Source organism: Lichenostomus cassidix, chromosome 1Ab (genome assembly GCF_008360975.1).
Source record: "Lichenostomus cassidix isolate B80296 chromosome 1Ab, HeHo_3.0, whole genome shotgun sequence".
NCBI classification, from domain to species: domain Eukaryota; kingdom Metazoa; phylum Chordata; class Aves; order Passeriformes; family Meliphagidae; genus Lichenostomus; species Lichenostomus cassidix.
Window position 1 is genome coordinate 6,025,789 of NC_139481.1, and position 19,917 is coordinate 6,045,705.

Consider the following 19,917-nt stretch of genomic DNA (forward strand, 5'->3'; position numbering starts at 1 on the left):
TAGGACAATTAATTTGGCTTTATTGCTTCTCTTACTTTGAGAAAACTGCTAGAGACACTTCCATAATAATGAGGGACAAGAGGCTTGGACTGAATGTTTTGAGCAAAATGGGATTTAAGATATATATTTTTTTTCAAAAAAAGGAAACTGTTTCACAGCCCTCCTTTAATGGAGAGCAGTATGGCAAAACCACAGGCAAAATATCATAATCCATAGAGAGTGAGAACATTTGTACAAATTTCATGGGATCTCAGCACTTCACTATTTGCTATTGCTATGGATGTTACACCCAGCACTTTCTCAGAGTTTACAGAGTTAATTTCTTTCTGTTCAGATCTACAGCATACCTGGGTAACCACTGCCTCAGCCTCTGGCTGTAAATTCTATTTAATATTATACCACCAGAGCTGACTGTAAAACAAGCACTTTACAGCCTCCACAGTAATCCTGGTGTGAACTGGTCCTCCAGCAAAAATCTCTTTGTATGTGGGGGTGTTATACCAACATACAGCTGTACATAAGGTGCTCTTTTTTCTTACAGATTCCTTTGCAGCTCAAATCCAAAGCCACACTTGGACCAAAAAATGGAGTCTACATTGTGCTGGAATCTCGCTAAAAGGAAATGTACATCCTGAAGCCTTCTGGGATGAGATCCTTTGTTAGTGACTCACTGGGTGTAATTACATTTCAAAACTCCAAGGACAGGTAGGAGCCTAAGTCCCACTGATGGTCAGTGCCCTCCTGTGGGACAGCCTCCAAAGATTTTAAAATGGACTCCACAGTCTTTTTTGGAGGTTTTCAAATTGCTGTGAACAATACCTGTAAAGAAGAATCCAACTTCCACTTGCTTTTCCACATCACAACTCTTTTCACTTATCCTTGAGAATGCTTTCCTCATGCTCAATTTCCACAATTTACAGTAGATTTTAATTTCAATTCATTGATGACACATCTTCCTCACGCACTTGTGACTTTTCTCCAGAGAAAGCCCCACAGGCACCACAGCTTACAAAAGGAGATTTGGGATGTAATACATTGGATTTTATCATGAACTCCACCAATAATCAAAGCTGAGGCTCCTGCACAATGCTTGATCTCTCCCTGTGTCTATCAAGCAGGAGTTGTACCTCCTTCATGCTTTGAAGTGATTTTAAATACACTTAGATTACAATTTGCACTTGGCACACTGCATCAGCATGACAGAAGAGGAATGAAGAATTCCCTGGCTTTCCAGTGAAGTTCCAGTAGCTAAGACCAAAGAAATGAGGTGACAGCCATTCTCCTGGCTGCAGAGCTGCTGTTGGAAAGGTGGAGACAAAGAAGATGTGAATTTAAAGCCAGCAGGAGGACTGGAGGAAATGTGAGGGTAATCAGAAGGTGTTGGTACAACATCTGCTTCATGAGGAGGCCTTTCCAAGCACTGTAGTTGGCTCCATCCCTGTCTAGCTCCTTGAAAAGGAAATTCAGAACAAGCATACAGTGGAGCCAGTGGTAAGGATTGGGATTTGGGATCATCAGAGCCAGCAGCTCTCCTGACTCCTTGTGTGACAGTGGAGCAAATGATGGAAGGGGGATGACATTTGAAGTGATGGCATTTGCCTTCCCAAGTCACTGTTCTGCCTGCTGAGCTGTTTTCCTGGGGTGGTGGAGCACCTGCCTGCACATGGGAAATGGTGAATGAATTCCTTGTTTTGTGTGTGGCTTTTGCTTTACCTATTAAACTGTCTTTATCTCCATCCAGAAGTTTTTTCATTCTTCCAATTCTCTCCCTGATCTCTCTGTGGGGAGCGAATGATCAGCTCTGAGGGGCTCAGCTGCTGGCTGGGGTTAAACCACAACAGAACCATGAGAAGAGATTGGCACAATCTCAACATCCTTCTTTTTTGGATCTATTTATTCTCATATTTTCCCCTTAAAATTTTTGGATGTAACAAAAATTCTTGCGGCACTCTAAAAATAAGGAAGCATCTTTGGTTCTTTGCAAATCCTGACCTTCTGCCTGCTTGACTTAGCCTGCTGGAGGTTTCTTTAGGTACAGCACCTCTCTGGGTGGTGTGCACTGAGAAGTGTTGCAGCAGCAGGAGGAAGAGGCTGACTGCTCAGCTTCACTGCAAGGATTTCTGGAAGGAGCCATCTGCTCACTGATGCTTGGCTAAGTCCCTAGTTTTTCTCCAGCAAGCATCTTTTGCTGCCTTCTTCCCACATGCTGCCTGAACACTGATCAAATTACTGGATCTTATTCCTCAAAGATTGTCTCTTTCTCTTTCATGTGGTATTTTTTTTTTTTTAAACAGAACAGTATAGGTAGCAGTGGTGAAGTACTGACCAGGCAGTCTTGGAATTGTTCCTTTTTCCATGGAGCATCTCTGGTATGTTAACAGAAGTGCCCTGTTAGAGACACACTGATTATGTGAATTGCTGATGGAGTGATTGTTACTTATTTGAAAAGCAACATGCTGTGTTTACCTTAGTTTCTACACATTATCCATAATTTTTCCCCTCTTGAAAACAGTATGCTGGAGGCTGATTTACTGTACAGCTTATGTACACAGTTGGCAAAAGCTGGATGGGCCTTGCCTGAAAACTTCCCACCTACCTGAAGGAGCAGGGAGCTTATTCCATCTGAAGTCATCTGTCAAAGGCTTGTCTTCCTTGTATGAATTAGGTTGTCATTTGCTTAATTTTTGACAGAATACTCCAACCTTAATCAAGTTTGTCCCTTTCTTACACAGGATTTTGTATAAAGTCTTCTTCCCAGTCCCTGGGCAGTGTGGCTGGAGCACTTAGCAGTGCAGATTGAGGCAGAAGTCATGGAGTACCTCAGTTTTCTTCAAGTTCTGGATAACCAGAGCTTTTGTTTCCTTCTAGAGAGGTCCCATATTTCCCTTAGTAACACTGATATACCTATAGAAGATTTTTTTGTTGCCTTTGACATCCCTGGCCAGATTTATTTCTATCAGGGCTTGCTTTAGCTTTCCTAACCTGATCCCTGGCTGCTTAGATAATTTCCCTATATTCCTCCCAGACTACCTGGTATGACTGGGATGCACTGAGGTTCCTCTCCACCAGCATCCTTTCACATACTGACTCCACTGGTAAAAAACCAGCCCTGCTTTGGCTGGAGCTGTGCATCACATTTTACAGGCTTGGAAAATGAACCAAGAGTCTTTCCCAGCTGCATCCAAGTTGAACATGGACAGTATGTGTGCAAGTAAATTCATTTGAGTCTGTGCTAAGAGTCTTTTAACTGTTCTGAAGTTTTCTGGTTAGGAAGTGTTATGTGTTTTCACCTGTCAGTTTGTAGTACTGTGGAAGAGAGAAATTATTTTTGCATCTGAAGTCAGATTTCTGGAAGTGCATCAACCCTAGACAGCTAGAGAAGACAGAAAAACAGGCTGCCAACTTTCCAGTAATACAGAAAGAGCCCCAAGGCATTTGTTCCTCCTCAGGAACAGTTGGTGATGAAGTCTCCAGACACTCAGACTTTGCTCCAGGATACTCAGTGGTGCTGGACCCACCCTGGCTGGGTGAGCTCAGCAACACACCTGCAGTGAGCTGTGGGAGGGATCAGCAAGCCTCTGGAAACACACATTTCCAGAAAAACAAGACACTGGACTGCCAGCAGCTGTGCAAAACAGAAACTGGGAATATCAGCATAACCACAGTTATAACATGGGCCCAAGCTGACCCTGGACAGAGTTGGTTTTAGAATTAATTTAAAAAACACTCAGAAAAACCAAACCACAAAAGAAAACTATCAAAACAAAAATAAAACAACAGCAAAAAACACCCCCAGCATTATGTTTATAGTTGCAACATCAAAACATAGCTTTATATCCTCAAGTGATGGTGACTGTTTAGCATTTCTGGTCCAAAATGCTCCAGTCAACAGCAGTTGGGTCTAGGGAGGAACAAGGAAGTTGGTTTAAAATAATTCCTCTCCTCAGGAACAGCAACTGTGTTGTCTTGCATTGCTGAGCTGTGAGTTTGTTTAAAATTGGGCAAGTCTGTGTTACAAAAGGGTTTTAGTCATTCTCTGACAGCTGATATGAAGCAAAGGCTGCTTGGTAAAGGAAAGCTTCTATTAAACAAATCTTCTGGTCTTTGTAAGGATGACAGAAAGCTGTCAGTGTAAAATGGTATTTTTAAGGAGGCTGTTGATAGAAAAAAGTCTTTACAGTTTTGTACTTTATAAATAGTATTCCTAGAAAAACAGAGTTGGGTTTCAGAAATTACTGTGCTTCATGGATTGCAAATTTGATCTATTCTTACCTGGCATTAAACTGCAGAATTTCCCCTCTGTGTGAGATGCTTCAGGAAATTATAACCTTCTCATTTCCCTTTGTTAAACAGCCTGGACATAGCTTGACCTGATACCAGACTTTTCCCTGTGTTTACAGTAGAAAACATGGCAAAATAATTTAAAGCTGACTTATAAACTTTGAGTCAGTTTGGTTTGTATTGGCCCCACTCACTTTTTTCTAACCTTGAGAAATCTCATCCACCTTTTTCTCCCTGCACTGCTGGGGGCTGTGGCTACTTTTGAGGAGAGAGGATTCCCTCAGTTGCTCTGATTTCTGCAAGCAGAGATAAACTTGTGACTGGGTCTGAAGCAGGACGTGTAAGGCAGCTATGGAGGCCATGAAATCTATGCAATTACTGCACTATTCCTGCTCACTTGCTTAAGTAGCCAAAAGCAAAGAGGTTCAATATTACTTTTTGTCTAAAGTTTGGATTTAATGTGAACATCTCTTTAAGCTGTTAATTTCCCAAAGCAATCCAAACAGCTGTAGAGTGACTCCTCCTATTTAACAACAGCCTCTAAGAGCTTCCAAAAGCTCACAAGTGTACTGAAACATTGTACTTTCAGTATTGAAAGAGAGAAAAACATCAGAAGGAATTTAGAGATTTGAATACCTATTGACTTACTATACACAAGAAAGTTACCTTTGCAGTTTCAAAAGTGGAAAACATGGCAATTTTTCTGTGATAATGGAGAAATAACAGATGACAAAGTACTACAACCAGGAATTTTATTTGCTCTTTTACTTACACTCATACACACACACAAGTGTATACACATCCTCTCCAAGAACCAAGTTAAAGGTTTTAAAAATACAATAAAAAATGTCAATAAAAAATATCTCAACTTTTTGCACGAAAAGGAATGTTTGTTTCAATTTTCTTGCAAAAGATTAATAGGACTTTAGGGATCCTAGTTCTTACCTGAAATTCTGGTTATGTTCAGAGGAAGAAAGGCATACTACCAGTATTCTAATTTGCCATTAACATGTAGATGAACATGGTTTTTGTTTTGCCAGAAAAACCTTATTCTGCACAGGTAGGAAAGCTTTCCCACACTAATGTTATCCCCTCAATGAATGTACATTGCTGACATGAGATTTATCATTTATGTTCCATTACGAATCTTTCAAGAGAAATAATACAGTCAATTTGCCTTTCCCTAGCCTGTGTTTTATTGGGATTAAACACAAATAGGAGTATTTTCCTTTAGGTATCAAGCTGCTAGTTTTGAAGTTCACATAACAAGGAGTCTGCACAGCCTTACTCCAGCTAATCATGGCCAAGCTGGTGGCTCACAGTGCTGAAGTAATGAAGAGTTTACAGTGTACATCTGTCCATCATCATCCAGATGAATTAAAATGAAATAATCCCAGAATACAGCTAGAGATGAGTTTTTTTTAGGTTGTATAGAAAGTATTTCTTAAGGCTTCTGCAGTACACTATAGCTAACTTATAGCTAATTTAGAATTTTAAACCTATGATAAAGTATCTTACCTATGCATCAGCAACTTTAATCTTAAAAAAATATTTGACAGCTCAACTTTTTGATTGCATTTAAGTATGCAGGCTGCTCAACACTATTATCTTCTTCTGCTGGGAATAATTAAATATTCAACCTAATTTTCAGATTTTAAAGGTTTCAGCTCTGTGGCTGAAAACCACTTCCCAGGTAAGCACACTTTTCCGGAAAAAAAGTCCAAAGACAGCTTGATTACACAGGAAACCTGTGAATCTCCTGCAACCAAAAAGGCAGTAAGTAGTACACCTAATGACACACACTCACCATCCTTCCCAAGAGCTGTAAGAGAACCGTAAAGTTCATCCACAGAAAGAAGGAACTGATAATCGAGCAGGACAAGCAGTGTGTTTCACTCCTGGTATTAAATAATTGCCTCTGCTTCCTCCACAGCACCTGCCAGCACTCTTCCATTTGTAGGCATTTTCAAATAATGAAAAATTTGTGTGCTCAGAGATATAAAACACAGCATTTATTTGATAGAAATCATCCAAGTCACACAGCACCAAGCAACCCTTGTTATCCTGGTATCTTTGGTACTTGTTTTCAATGAGAAAATTAGCAAGTGAAAATAAGTCTCTGCTCTTCTGCAACAAGCAAGTTTAATTGTTGAGGTTTTGTTGGTGCAGATTAAGTGGGGACAAAAAAAAGAGTGCTACTAAGAATTTATGCAATGAGTTGAGCACGGAGATGGTACAATCACATTACAAACACCTGAATGTCTACTGTTACAGGAGACAGATTACTAAAAAACATGGTTTATCCAGTTTTGAGTTAAAAGATAAACATGTAGAGGGACAGAGCCTCTGACCAATGATCTATCCATGTAAAAATCTATCCTGAAACAATAACTAAAAGTTGTTTAGACTTGGAAGTTATGGTCAATCCTCATGCTACAACCACCAGCAATTTTTTTCTAATAAATTTACGAAAAGCCTTCAAAATGTAGGGAAATGTGAAAGCTGCTAAAAATAGGATGGAGACACAGGATTATAGGAATTCTAAAATATCCTCTATGTCTTTTTATGCCTTGTTTTCTACTGCACAGAAAGGATAGACATGTTTATGAACACTCACTTATCTGATCACACAGCTTCTTCAAAATCAATTTTTCTCCCTTAAGCCAAAACTAAAAAAATGTTTGAACCAGTTAAACATAACGATGACAGGTTTTGCTGCTATAGAATTCCTGCTGATCCCTGGTATTCTATGAGATACTCTGGATAAATCTGCTGCTTCTCAAAGATGACAAAGATAGAAGGATTTAAAAAGTCATTCACACAACTGTCATAGAAGTTCTGGCTGTCCTTCATGGGAGGCCGAACATAGTCAGAAATCCCAAGAGTGAACTCCCCCACCAGCACTCGGGCCAGAAACATGGTCTTGGTGTGTGAGTCTGTCCCACAGTACTTGTCAGAAAAAGCTGCATCCCTTGCAAAGTAGCTTCCTGCAGAGGAGAAACCAAGACAGAGCTGGTAAGACATCAAGCAGCAGGAACAAAATGATACTGTGTGAAAATGGATTAATAAACAAATCCATTAAGCAGTTCATGAACAGCCTCTCCAAAGCCTTAAATTGTCCTGTCTGTCCCTCTTAGTGAAAATGACCACTATGCATTACCTACACTTTTTAGTTTTCACAGCACACATATTAAAACGCCATCCAAGCAATGTTTTAAATGTTACCACATTTGTTTAAAATGTTATCACAGTCCTCTAAAGGATTTCCTGCTGACCCTATATACCCACCATCCCCAATGTCACCGAATTTCCTCTCCTGGCAGAGGCTACTAATATTCACCAGCACAGCTGTGGCTTCAATCCCTGTATGGAGCATTCATTTAAGAGTTGGATTTGATGATCCTAGTGGGCTCCTTCCAACATGAAATATTCTGTAATTCTCTAACATTTCGGAGAAGCCCAGAACTGGCCAACCTTCTAAACTTTACACCTCTGCAGTGAATACTGAGAATTTTTTAGCAAGTCTAGGATTACTGAAAAAGCTGAAAAATCACCTTTGCCATAGGCTGTCCCATGAAGGCCACAGATTCTCCAGTCAAAGTTTTGCTGACAGATGGCATCAATGTGTTTTTTACTGGTCCCATGAAATAAAAATCGTTCATCTGCAGCCTTTCCACCATTGCTCTTCTGCATTAGGTCCTTCTGCCTGCAATGAGAAGCAGAATCTTTGCAGTTCCAGCCACAGTGGCACTCAGAAACAATTTTAACACACAGCACATTCTGAAAATCCTTTCAGTAATCCTTACAGTGCTTAAGTTATTTGGGCACACAAATCTTGCTGTCTAGCTGCACACAAACATGCTTTCATTATACACAAATGCTTTACTACAAATATTTTCTTCCATTCACTGCCTTTGAAGAGAGAGGGAGGAATCTCAGCATTATTTTTTTTCCCTGAACACAGGTGTTCATATTAAGGCTTTCCCTCCATGAATTCTGCATTGAGTCTTGAAGGCTGTTTCAGTTTTGACCAGCTGCAAACGCTGTGCTAGATGGGAGTCATTACCAGCTTCAAGGCTTCACTGGAAGGCAGCTGCCATGGACAGAGACCTGGCAGAAGTCAGGAGCAAGGATTCCTCCCACAGAGCTCTGAATCTGCCTATTCTAAGCTCTGTGTCTGGATTGAGTTTTGGGTTTGCTGATAGCTCTTTATGTAAGTGTTAACACTAGGTAGGTATTTCAGTGGAGGCAGAGGCATTTCAGGAATATGTGGGTGTATCTCTAGCACAGCCAACTGCAGATCCAGCAAACATCATGCAAACACACCAGAGCAGTGTATTACACGTACCATTGATACAGGGCCCAGAGGGAAGGGTTCTGAACTCTGCAAATCCTTTTAATAGCTGCTCTGGGCATTGTGCGGTGAAAGTCTGTCTTGACTTTCTTGTATTCTTCAGAAGAACAGTGAAGCTCAATCAGCTGCAAGGAAAAGTTTGAAAAGCTACTCTCATGCTTCAGCACATGTTGGGAGTTCCAAACTATGTATTTTGGGGACCAGTAGCAGTCTTGTTAACACAGCAAATTTGCCAAGGCAAGGGATTAATAGGAGCAGTGAAAGCCCATGTTCCCACAGTTATATTGCCACACTTTGTTAAATTTGGGTCTAGTTTCACCTCCAGGTCTGCCCAGTGTCATATCAGGCTCAAGTTTACCAAAACATCTGTATTATGCTACATAAGAATAGCATAGAAACTATATGAATAGAAACAGTTGTTTAAAAAGCCAGAAGAAACAATGAACTTGTGATAGAACAAACCTTACATGACAAAACTGACAGAAAGAAAAACCAAAAAGGTCCAAACCTTGAATCCCAGTTCAGGCAGGGCAGATTTGTCCCAGTGAGCTGGAATGTTCTTAAACTCTTCTGTATGTTTAATGCCCCTGTAGATTATAAGACATTACAAACAGACAATGAAAATAAAACCAAACATGACATTTTATGTACATATTACACTAAACATTTTTGTCACGCTTAGGGTGAATATAGTCAACTGAACATATTGAAAAATATTTCAAAACTGGCATTTCAGTTCAGCACATGAAAATATTTTTTCCAAGTCATCATGTCAAGACTTATGTCAGGAAGCAAGATGCCAAATGAGAAAAAAGAAAGAAAAAAGACTGAACTAAACACAGAAAGATTTCTCTTGCAGAGTTGAATGTATATATAAAAGCTCTGCTACAGTGGGGTAGGTAAATACAAATGCATCCAGTATCACATCAGTATGACAAAAGCAGGTAGATAAAGCCCTTCCCTCCACTTCCACCCCAATTTTAATTAGTGTGTTTAGCTGCTCTTTTCAGTGTTGTTCAAGCAAGCACTGTGTGATGCAAGGGAATGTGCAAAAATTGGCTGTTACATGCAATTATATCTCCTTGCACACTCCCACCTTTTGCTCTACCAGTAACAACTACTGCTTTCCTTTCTGATTGCCTGGTTGCTCTCAAAAGAATTTTTCTAAACTTGTACTTAGCTTTGAAAATTACTCACCTCAGGAAGAGCCAGCACACATAAGCATTATTGATTCCATCTGTACTAGCTGTTCAAATCAGCAGCTCCCTCCAACATTGCTATATTAAATTATTTCCCACATTTCCACACTTCCTGTGGCCAAGCCTGAATTTTCTTCACCATGAAGGTTCCTGTGTTGATTGAAAACTGTTGGCCAGGCAGCAACACTGGCCTGGCTAGACATGGTTGGAGGACAGGTATGTCCCTTTCCCTCTCCATGGCTTTCCCATTGCCTTAACAGCTACTTCTTCACCCTACTTGCACCCATGGAATACTCAGCATTGACAATGCACTAAACCCATCACCTCAGAAGGAGCAGCTGCACTTTACCTGGCTCTTGTCTTTTCTACCTCTGCCTGAGAGACAAATTTAGGTCTTCTGCAAACCTTTCTCTGTGTTCCGTAGCGAAGGTTTTTCTGAATCATGGCTGGGAAAAACAAACAAACAAAATCCCATGAACAATCAAAGATGTTTTAGAAAGCCTTCACACTGCAGCCACATTTACCACTAAGCTGGTTTGTTAAAAACACTGACAAAGAGGCTCCCTCCTCCTCAATTTGCAATTGAGATATTTTTTCTACATTTAGTTGTAGATTTCAAACCCTGTAAACAGAACCCAGCATCTATCACAGACCAATAATTTTTGTTGACCACCAAGAGAAACAAATCACAGCAACCTGAATTTTAGAGGCTTTCTTTCTGGTTCTTGGAACCTCTGCAGCTACTGTAACATCATATTTATTAATTATGAGTCAGTACCAGCCAGGACAATGAGGCCTCATCTTTAGAGAGAGATACACAGGAAAACAAACAAACAAAAAACCTCTTGGCACCACTAAGCCTAGAAACTAAGCTCTGGATGACATCTACACTGCATATATTTGTCTAAACCTTAGAAAAGGGATTGATTGTCTGGACCCTACAACATGACCAAGTATTTGTTTTTCTGCAAACCAGTGATTAAAGCAGACCAGCAGCTGGCTTGTCAAGTTTTCTAGAAGTTCTTCACCATTTGTGTTGGTGCCAGCATTAATCTCATATTTGGACTTTCTGGAAGACATTTTGAAACCTAGCACAAGAACTTCTCAAAAATAAAAGCTTTGAAGGAATAGATTGCCAATCTGCTGATAAAACAGTTTTTATCCTGAGAACTTTGATAGAAGCTCTGTCTCTGTAAGGATTGCAATTCAAAGTCCAAATTTCTCTCTTCTATCTCCTGTAATAATGTAGTTGAAAGAGACGTGGGAGGGAGGGACAAAACAAAAGAACAAAGCAAATGCAACCTACACCCAAAATTTAGTTCATATTCCTGTTTTCCAGCTTTGAAGTTCAGCCTTGGAGAACTTTTGGCCAAATAAGCTTTCTCCAGGTCATCACTGGAGACAGTAGCAGCTGCATGAAGATCATCCTGTCAGACCAAAAATAGAGAAAAAACGTTTCTCCTAGTCTGTTACAGACAAGCAAGTTTAAAAACCAACAACTCTTGTATGTATGGTGGGTGCAGGATATATCAGCATATGAGAAATCCTTGATTTAGAGCGAGCACCACTTAGCAACAACTAAAACATCACTGTTTTATTCATGTTATTCTCATACTAAATCTAAACACAGCACTGTGCCAGCTACCAGGGAGTAAATTAACTCCATCCCAGCTGAAACCATGACAGACCAACACATTCACCACCAGAGCAATGAAGATCCAGAGGAACTTCAGATGCTGGAACTTCAGAAAAGGAGGCTTTACTCAGGAGCAATGACAAGAATGTATGACTGTGATGCTATCTGACACAACTCACTGAGTATTTCTCTGTTGATAATATTTCTCAGTGATCAGTCCCTTATCAGAACCAATCAAAACACAGGGAAAAGACCCCATTAGGCCTTTAATGTCCATCTGTACAGTGTGAATGAGAGGAAGAGGGTGACAATATAAACACTGTGCACTTTTCAGTAGTTCTGCACTTCTCACACAGAGTTGAGAGTCTCCCCACTTCTCCACACTTACTTGTTTTCCATACTTCTGCCATAAGCCATATTCATCTTTCCAGTACCAGATCCATTCTGTTGTAAGGATGAAGTGAGCAGGTTTGGTCACAGAGGAGGCTGTGGAAAGACGTCTGACTTTTCCAAAGCTACAGGACATATCATCAAAGTAGATACTCAAGATAGTGTTACTCTCACCAAGATAATAATCACATCTGTAAAAAAAAAAAAAAGGAGGGGAAAAAAAGTCAGAACTGATTGTGAAGCTTTACTCATAGGTTCAGAAGAGCTCTGCAAATTTGCAAATTAAGTCAATGTCACCCAAAAGCAGAGCACAAAGCTGCACTTTTCACAAAGCTGCACCTGTCTTTGTACCTGTTTTGCATTGCAGTATTACATCTCACATTGGTTCTATGGGCAATAACCACACCCCACTCATAAATTAGTGAGTTACATAAGATGAACAGAAACAGGGGAAAACAGGCTCTGCCTTTTTCTTGCTAACAACTACATTCTAAAGAGAACACTGTCATAACTTAAGAAGGGCTTCAAAGGGCCTGCAACACAATGCAAGAGGAACATATAAATTTTCCAGCATGGGACATGCCATACTGGTATGAGCCCCTTGTGAAACTCTCTTCATGCTAGATAACCAGTTCCAGACTTTGAAAGGTATTTCCATATTCTTCATGGGCTCTGCACCCAAGAGCATTTCTCTCTCTCTCTCTCTCTCTCTCCAGGTATTCTGCCAGTTCCACTAAATGGACTGTAGGAAAAGGGGGAAAGAGGGGCAAATCTCATGCAAACAGAGGTCAGTGGAAGAATGAAACTATTTATGTAACGACTGCAATGGAATTGTAGCAATTTATAGCCACTAAGAGCCTGATATAATATAGCAAACTCCAAACATTATTAATTTTTATAAGAGTTTATACCTCTTGTTATCTGGGTTACAATATGCCCTTTCTACTTGCTCCATATTCTTCAAGTCCTTCCAGGTATTACCATCAGAGAATTGCCATTTATATGGCAAGTGAAAATGAGTTTTCATACACTTTTCTGTAAAAGTTAAAAAAAAAGAATTAAGAGATGCATTTTTTTAACAGGCTATGAGAGAACTCCAACATTTCAGGGCTGTACCTCTAGCTGGTGAAATCATCAAAAGGACAGTTATGGAAAGTGTTTACCTATAGAACCATTACAAGCAGTAGTTCAGAATTTTTCAGCACAAGCAAGGACCACTTAATTTTTGGGCTTATGTAGAAGTTTTGTTTCTGTACCTACTAGACTTTCTTTGCACAGTAAAATTGCACAGACAGTTCTGTCTTCTCAGAGACAAAAAATGAAATGAGATCACAAGCTCACAAAAGGCTATTATTTCATAAGTAGAAAACCACTGTATTTGTGCTAAACCTCTACATCATAAAGTGGTATTACTGAGGAAAAATCCAAAACACAGCAGTGCTTAGTTTTAGGATAGCAGGTCTGTCATGGTTTAACTTTAGATGGCAACTTATGAACACAGCCACTTACTCACTGCCACTTCCCCCAATAAGATGGGGAGAACAGGAAAAAGGTAAAACCTTTTTGACAAAAAGCAACAGAGGAATAAAGCCCAAGAAAGACAAGAGATGCACACTATGATTGCTCACCACCCACTGATGCCCAGCCCATTCCCAAGCAGCAATCAGTCCCTCCCAGCCATTTCCTGAAGAATGATCTTTTAACAACACCCCGTTAGCAAGTTCGGAGCAGCTGTCCTGGCCATGCTCCTTGTGCATCTCCTCATTTGCAAAACATCGGCAGCTGAAAAGTTTTTGACTTTGGGTAAGCACTACTTAACAACCACTAAAACATCAATGTGTAATCAATGTTATTCTCATACTAAAATCAAAATATAGCACTGTACCAGCTACTAGGAAGAAAATTCACTCTGTCCCATCATTCCTAGGTCCCACACTTTCCAATACAACCCAGTTCATCACCACCACCACCTTTCCTCTCCTTTGGCACATACAAACGTCATACAGATATCATTCCCTTGGTCTCAAAGTCCTTGGCCCTCCAGCAAGTCTATAAAAAGTCCAGGTCCCAGGAGGAACAAGAGCAGTGGGAGCAGGGAGCCAGCTATCACAAGTGTTAGAGCTCAAAGAGTCAGTGTGCAGTCACTCCTCAATAGGAGCGAAGGTAACATCACCAGTGCACATATGCACAAACCTGAGGCCAATTTCCACAGCAAAACTAAAGGAAACTTAACTACAGGAAAAGTCAAGGAGAAACTGAGGTGTGCAGTATTTCAGGGAGCTACCATAGGTCAAGAACACCAAAAGGAAAAAGGATGGCAAAAAATCAACAAGAAAGCTGGCACAGCAGCCTTTGTCCTGAACAGCTCTGGAACATTTTGAAAGGGAAACAGCTAAGACCGATGGAACAGAAGAGTACTAGAAGAAACAATGGAGAATGTAGAATTCCGGTTTGGAAATGTGACACGCCTATCATTCAGCGATCCCTTAGGTAAACACAGGTGGAGTAGCCAATCCTCAACACAAGCAGATTGCAGAGCAGAACAGAACAGCTCGTTTGACCTGGTACACCAAACAAAGACTTTCCTAACAGCACTCAAGACAGCGGTGAGATTCAACAGAAGATAAGCATAAACTCTGCAGTTTTCTCTTTTTGTGAAAGGTATCAACCACTTCCTCTTTATGAGAACAGAAAAACAGACTGGACTTGATACAGTTTGTAGTGATACTTGATACAACCTACCTTTAAAGCCACAACTTCTGAACAGATGATGTAAACATATCTGCTCTGATTCATCATCGTTTGTAGTTGAGGATTCCCCTCCAGAGCTGGGTTTTCCATCTAGACAGGCGAATGATAGGAATTATTAATCTACTTTGTATCAACAAGCCCTCTAAAAAGTGCTATCCCTCGGGAAGATGCCTAAAAGCAATGTTCATAACTGTAACTGCACTCAGCTCCACAAAGACACTGAAGTCTTTGATAACCTTGTATTCTCCAAGTCCCATCCCTGTATCCATCCTTTCTGAACTTGACTTTCTTTTAACTGCTGAATTCCTCAGACAGTTTTTACCAATTGCTGCAAAATGAGAATAGAATCCAATGCCTTTACACTTCCAGATGGACTTGAGTTTTAACTGTGCATTCCACACAGCTGATCACACTGGCAGCCACGAAAGATGAAGTTTAAAAATCTGATATTGATAATTCTGTAAATTAAAGCACATTAAGGAAAGAAGGGAAGAATGAACTGTAGGCAGAATGGTGGAGATGAACATACATACTTGGATTCTCCACTCTGTTATCCTTTTCTTGCCTGCTAAATTATACTTAACTTACAAATCTAAAGAACTTCAAAAGAAAGGTGCAAATAAAATATTAACACCTTTAAGAAATAACTGTTTGTGAACATCTTCTGATGTTTTCAAAAGATATTACTAACCTTTGCATGGTGAAGACTTGGCATCTTCTGTGTCATACATGCTCATGTTCCCATTTCTTATGTCATACATGTTTCTATAAATGGAAGGTAATTTCTTAATATTGTCTGAGCTCATTCCCTGTCTCTGCAGTTTCTCAAAACATTCTGGATTAAATAAGTCATGGGACCGTTTGCAGCTGCTGCCAAATCTGCACTGACCCTGCAAAAAGTACTGGCAAACATGCAGTTTGGTGCAGGATGTTTTAAAGGTGCAAGATCCATGAAGTCCATCACCTTTGTTATAATGCATGCAGACCTTGGGTAGGAGAAGAAAAAAAGAATTTAACGATTAAAATACAGCGTGCTCATTTAGACAGTTTGCATCCATGATTTTTCATTCTTTATGGCTATGTGCATACATTTGCTTTAAAAGATACATTCCTTCTTTCTTCATGTTTTCCAAACAGTTACTAGATAGCTTTTCCTTTGCCCTGCTAATGTTTAAAAAGATCTTGCAACACACAACATTCCTACAGACATTTTCAAGCAGATGGGATTTAGTGCTAAGTCACATCTCTTTAACTTTCTAGTTTTGGAATAGTGAACATTTTTGACCTGAATTTGATGGCAAGAGGCACTGGATCTGGCTGGGATGGAGTTAACTTTCTTCACAGCAGACCAGACCAAGTTATGTTTTGGGTTTGTGACCAAAACAGTGCTGATAACACATCCCTTTGGTCTGTTTGGGTCAGCTGTCCTGGCTATGCTCCCTCCTGGCTCCCTGTGCACCTCCTCACTGGCAGAGCAGGGCAAGCTGAAACGACCTTGACTGATGGTAAGCACTACCTGGCAACAGCCAAAACATCAACGGTTGTCAACGTTATTTTCATATTAAATCCAAAACATAGCACTGTACTTGATACCAGCAAGAAAATTAACTCTATCTCAGCCAAACCCAGAACAGATAGACACCACACAGCCTTTTGCTCACTGCCCCCAGGGAATGTGGGAGAGAACGAGAAAAAAAGTAAAACTCACGGGGCTGGATTAACACAGTTTAATAGGGCATAAAATGAAGAGGGAATAATAATGATGGTAAAAGAACAGACAGAACAAGTGATGACAACTCCTCACCACTTGCTGACCAAAGCCCAGCCAGTCCCCACCAGGGTGCCACCACCCCCGGGCCACCTCCCCCCAGTTTACTGTTCACAATGATTTAATTCAGTATGGAATATCCTTTTGGCCAGTTTTGGGTCAGCTGTCCTGGCTTGCATCCCCTCTCAGCTTCTTGTGCACTCCCAGCCTACTGGGAGGGCTGGCAGGGCAGTATGAAAAGCTGAAAAGTCCTTGACTTAGAGCAAGCACTGCTCAGCAAAAACTAAAACATGACTGTGTTATCAACATTATTTTCATTCTGAATCCAAAACACAGCTACTAGAAAGAAAATTAACTCTATTCCAGCCAAAACTAGGAAATAGTCCAAACTGGCCAAAGGGACATTCCATGTCACCTAATGTCATTCTCCAAAAATAAAAAAAAAAAATAGTGGGGAAGGGGACAGAGGGGAGGAGAAAAGGGGACATGGGTCCTTCTTACAAGGTACCCCTTGCTCAGGGACTTGTCCTCTGCTTCGATGTGGTGAAGCAGAAGTGTTCCTTTGCAACATTTGTTTTCTCCCTGCTTTCCTCCACTTGCTCCACTGTCTTTATGACCATTCACGAGTTTTGTCACTTTTTTGTTCTTGTTAACTCTCCCCTCTTCTGCTCGTGACACAGGACAAAGGAGTGGGTGAGGGACTGTGCAAGTCCTTAGCTGCCAGCTAAGGTCAACCCACCACAGGCAAGAACAGAAGATGCAGATTTAATTTTAAATTTGCATTAAGCTAACTAAGTTGACACCCAACATCTCCATCTCTATCAAGCCTCTTCCACTTTGTGATGCTCACTGAAACACAAGGCTAAGAAGCTGTCCCAGCAATACCCACCTCTGGTAGGAGGGAAGGGTCATTTTGAAGCAGAAGCTGGCAAAGTTCATCGTGGTCTAAGTTCTCGAGTCCATATTGCTTTAAAACGCGGAGATTGTGGTCTGAGTGGAAGTTGTGAACAAACTTGCATTCCTTCCTGCTAATCAAGAAACCCAACAGCAAAATGAGTGCATCAGACCAGCACTGTTTCAACTAAACAGTTGGAAAAAAGCACACCAGAAAAATCCCTATTGCTCCTCCATAAAGCCATTATGTGACTTGCCAAAACAGATGACATAATTACTCCGAGGATAATTGCCACACTACTTCTGATTCACAGTCATTACAGCATCAGCGGTCTGAAAATATCGGCATTTCTGACCTGCAGCTCCCAACCACGGAAACCCCAAAGCTCTGAGCATCGCTCCGAGCTGATGAGCACAGTCCCAGCTCCCTGCAGCACAGGGCCGTGAGGGGACATTTAGCTTTAGGACATTCCCAACTCCCCACAGCAGTGGGACACGTGGGGACACTCAGCTTTAGGACATTGCACAGGGCCGTGAGGGGACATTTAGCTTTAGGATATTATTGCTCGGGGTCCCGCAGCACAAGGCCGTAAAGAACATTTAGCTTTAGGACGTTCCTAACTCCCCACAGCAGTGGGACATGTGGGGACACTCAGCTTTAGGACACTGCCAGCTCCCCTCAGCACAGGGCCGTGTTGGACACTCAGTTTCCCCCCAAGGCCCGGCGGGAGTGAAGCGCCAGGCTGCTGAACTGGGGAGGAAGTGCTGCGAGCCGAAGCTGTGAAACCACCGCCCGTGTCTGCCTCCTTTGCAACACAAACACACAGGAACAGGAGGCGGGCAGTGAGCGTTTCCCAGGCGGAAAGGGCTGCAAGGCCTTCGCTGAGCCCTCCTTTCCCCGCAAGGCCACACCGTGCCCGAGGCGAGCCCCCCGCCAGCCCCTCCATGCGGGCCACCCGCGCCCCTCACCTGGCCAGCTGGTTGCGGCAGAAGCCCTTCAGGTGGTACTTGCAGAGGTGCAGCCGCCCGCACAGCCCCTGGCAGCCCGCGCCGTGCTCCGGGCACAGCCGCACCGGGCTGGTGGCCACCACCACGGCCACCTCGGCCGCCGCCGCCGCCGCCTGGCCGGGCCGCCGCACCAGCGTGAAGCGCTGCGAGTCCCGCAGCACGGCCGCCAGCTGCTCGGCAGAGGGCCGGCTCCGCAGCCGCCGCTGCAGCTCGCCCTGCTCCAGGCAGCCGCCGCTGGAGCACAGCACCCGCAGCGCCTGTGTCGCCAGCGCCATGGCCGCGACCCCGGGCTGCCGCGCTGAGGAGCCCCGCCCGGAACAGCGACGGAAACGGAAACGAAAGTGAAAGCGCCAGAGAGGGAGCGGGACCGCCTCTCAGCCCGGGACCGCCCCTCAGCCCGGAGCCGCTCCTCAGCCTGGAGCCGCCCTTCAGCGCGGGGCCGCTTCCTTAGCCTGGGGCTACCTCAGCGAGGAGTCACTTCAGGCGGGTGCCGTTCCTCAACCCGCAGCCACCGCCCCAGCGCGGAGCCGCCCCAGCGCGGAGCCGCCCCAGCGCGGAGCCGCCCCAGCGCGGAGCCGCCCCAGCGCGGAGCCGCCCCAGCGCGGAGCCGCCCCAGCGCGGAGCCGCCCCAGCGCGGAGCCGCTTGCAGTGGGTGACCTGGCGGCAGGCGGAGGTACCGCGGCAGGGCACTTCGCCTCCCTCCCCTGCGTGACTTTGAGGGTGTATGGACCGTTTTTCATCACGTGTCACCAAAAACGGGTGGCACCTGGAAGGTCACACGATTCCTATAAGAAGAAATGGAGCCAAGTCCCCTGCAACGCCTGCAGTTACAGGGAGAAGGCTGGTGTGCGAATTGGAAAGGATTAAGGGATTGTCTTCGCAAACAAACTGCTGGGAAGATACTGAGTCATTGAAGAAACAATGGGAAAGATTTCCATAGGAATTCCACTGACTGACTTGCCCGAGGCTGTGTTAATAAACTACAAGAACAGAGACAAGAAACAGAAGAATGGGGGATGTATTAAGCGGTCTGCATTAGGGGGGATGTATATTAGAAGGAAGGGGGTTTGCATTAGGAAATTCGGGAAATCTGTACCTCGCGAGTACCTCAGCCAGTACAGAGAGAGGGAAATGCGGCTGGAAAATTGGGATAAAAAGAATTGCGTCCTCTAGCAATTCGAGAGACCCCGTGGGAAATGCCCATACCTCTCCCTTTATTCATTAATAAAGTTACAGGACTCCTCTGTCTCCTTTTTTGACACAAACCTCTGGTGTTTGTGGATTACTTTCCCTGACAAATCCGACCAACGTTAGGCACCACAAAAACATCTCAGTTAAAGTTTCTAACTTCTGCCACTCCTGATGATGCACCATGCAGGCTGCTCTCACACTCTCCTTTAAATATGTAAATCAAAAACTCAGGCATGGTCACACATCAGCTGGACATGAAACTGCCCTGTTTGCAGTGCTCAGTACCACTGACTACACGGTGTCAGTGTCTGCTTGTGCTGCAGCATGGCACCAGTGTGGCCAAGAAATGTCCTCACCCTCCAGGAACTCACCAACTCTTCAGAAGGGTGATCAACTTAATTAAGTCCCTTTGTCTGGGTCGGTTTGGCACGCCTGGTGCTGTATT

General features: G+C 42.8%; 2 protein-coding genes across 4 annotated transcripts in view; one reads left to right on the forward strand and one right to left on the reverse strand.

Moving 5' to 3' along the window:
* TBXAS1 (thromboxane A synthase 1) overlaps nucleotides 1-2,272 on the forward strand; it is a 208,990-nt gene extending 206,718 nt beyond the window's left edge. For both annotated transcript variants that reach the window (XM_085049584.1, XM_085049585.1), the window contains one exon: nucleotides 542-2,272. In XM_085049584.1, coding sequence (XP_084905710.1) covers nucleotides 542-616 — 75 coding nt within the window. In that variant the 3' untranslated portion in view covers nucleotides 617-2,272. The remainder of the gene's footprint in view (nucleotides 1-541) is intronic.
* A 2,744-nt stretch (nucleotides 2,273-5,016) lies between these two features.
* On the reverse strand, nucleotides 5,017-18,677 carry LOC146442826 (protein mono-ADP-ribosyltransferase PARP12-like). Of its 2 annotated transcripts, none has more exons than XM_085049586.1 (12): nucleotides 18,243-18,677; nucleotides 17,269-17,407; nucleotides 15,303-15,597; nucleotides 14,603-14,701; nucleotides 12,772-12,895; nucleotides 11,859-12,051; nucleotides 11,141-11,261; nucleotides 10,184-10,280; nucleotides 9,144-9,222; nucleotides 8,630-8,760; nucleotides 7,836-7,987; nucleotides 5,017-7,268 (listed from the first exon to the last, which is right to left on the reverse strand). In XM_085049586.1, exons 1-12 carry the CDS (start codon nucleotides 18,554-18,556, stop codon nucleotides 7,000-7,002), a joined length of 2,013 nt encoding a protein of 670 aa, XP_084905712.1. In that variant the 5' UTR covers nucleotides 18,557-18,677; the 3' UTR covers nucleotides 5,017-6,999. The 2 variants fall into 2 exon arrangements, with proteins under 2 accessions (XP_084905712.1, XP_084905714.1); XM_085049588.1 differs by having other exon boundaries at nucleotides 17,269-17,404; nucleotides 18,243-18,676.
* Nucleotides 18,678-19,917: the final 1,240 nt, after the last annotated feature.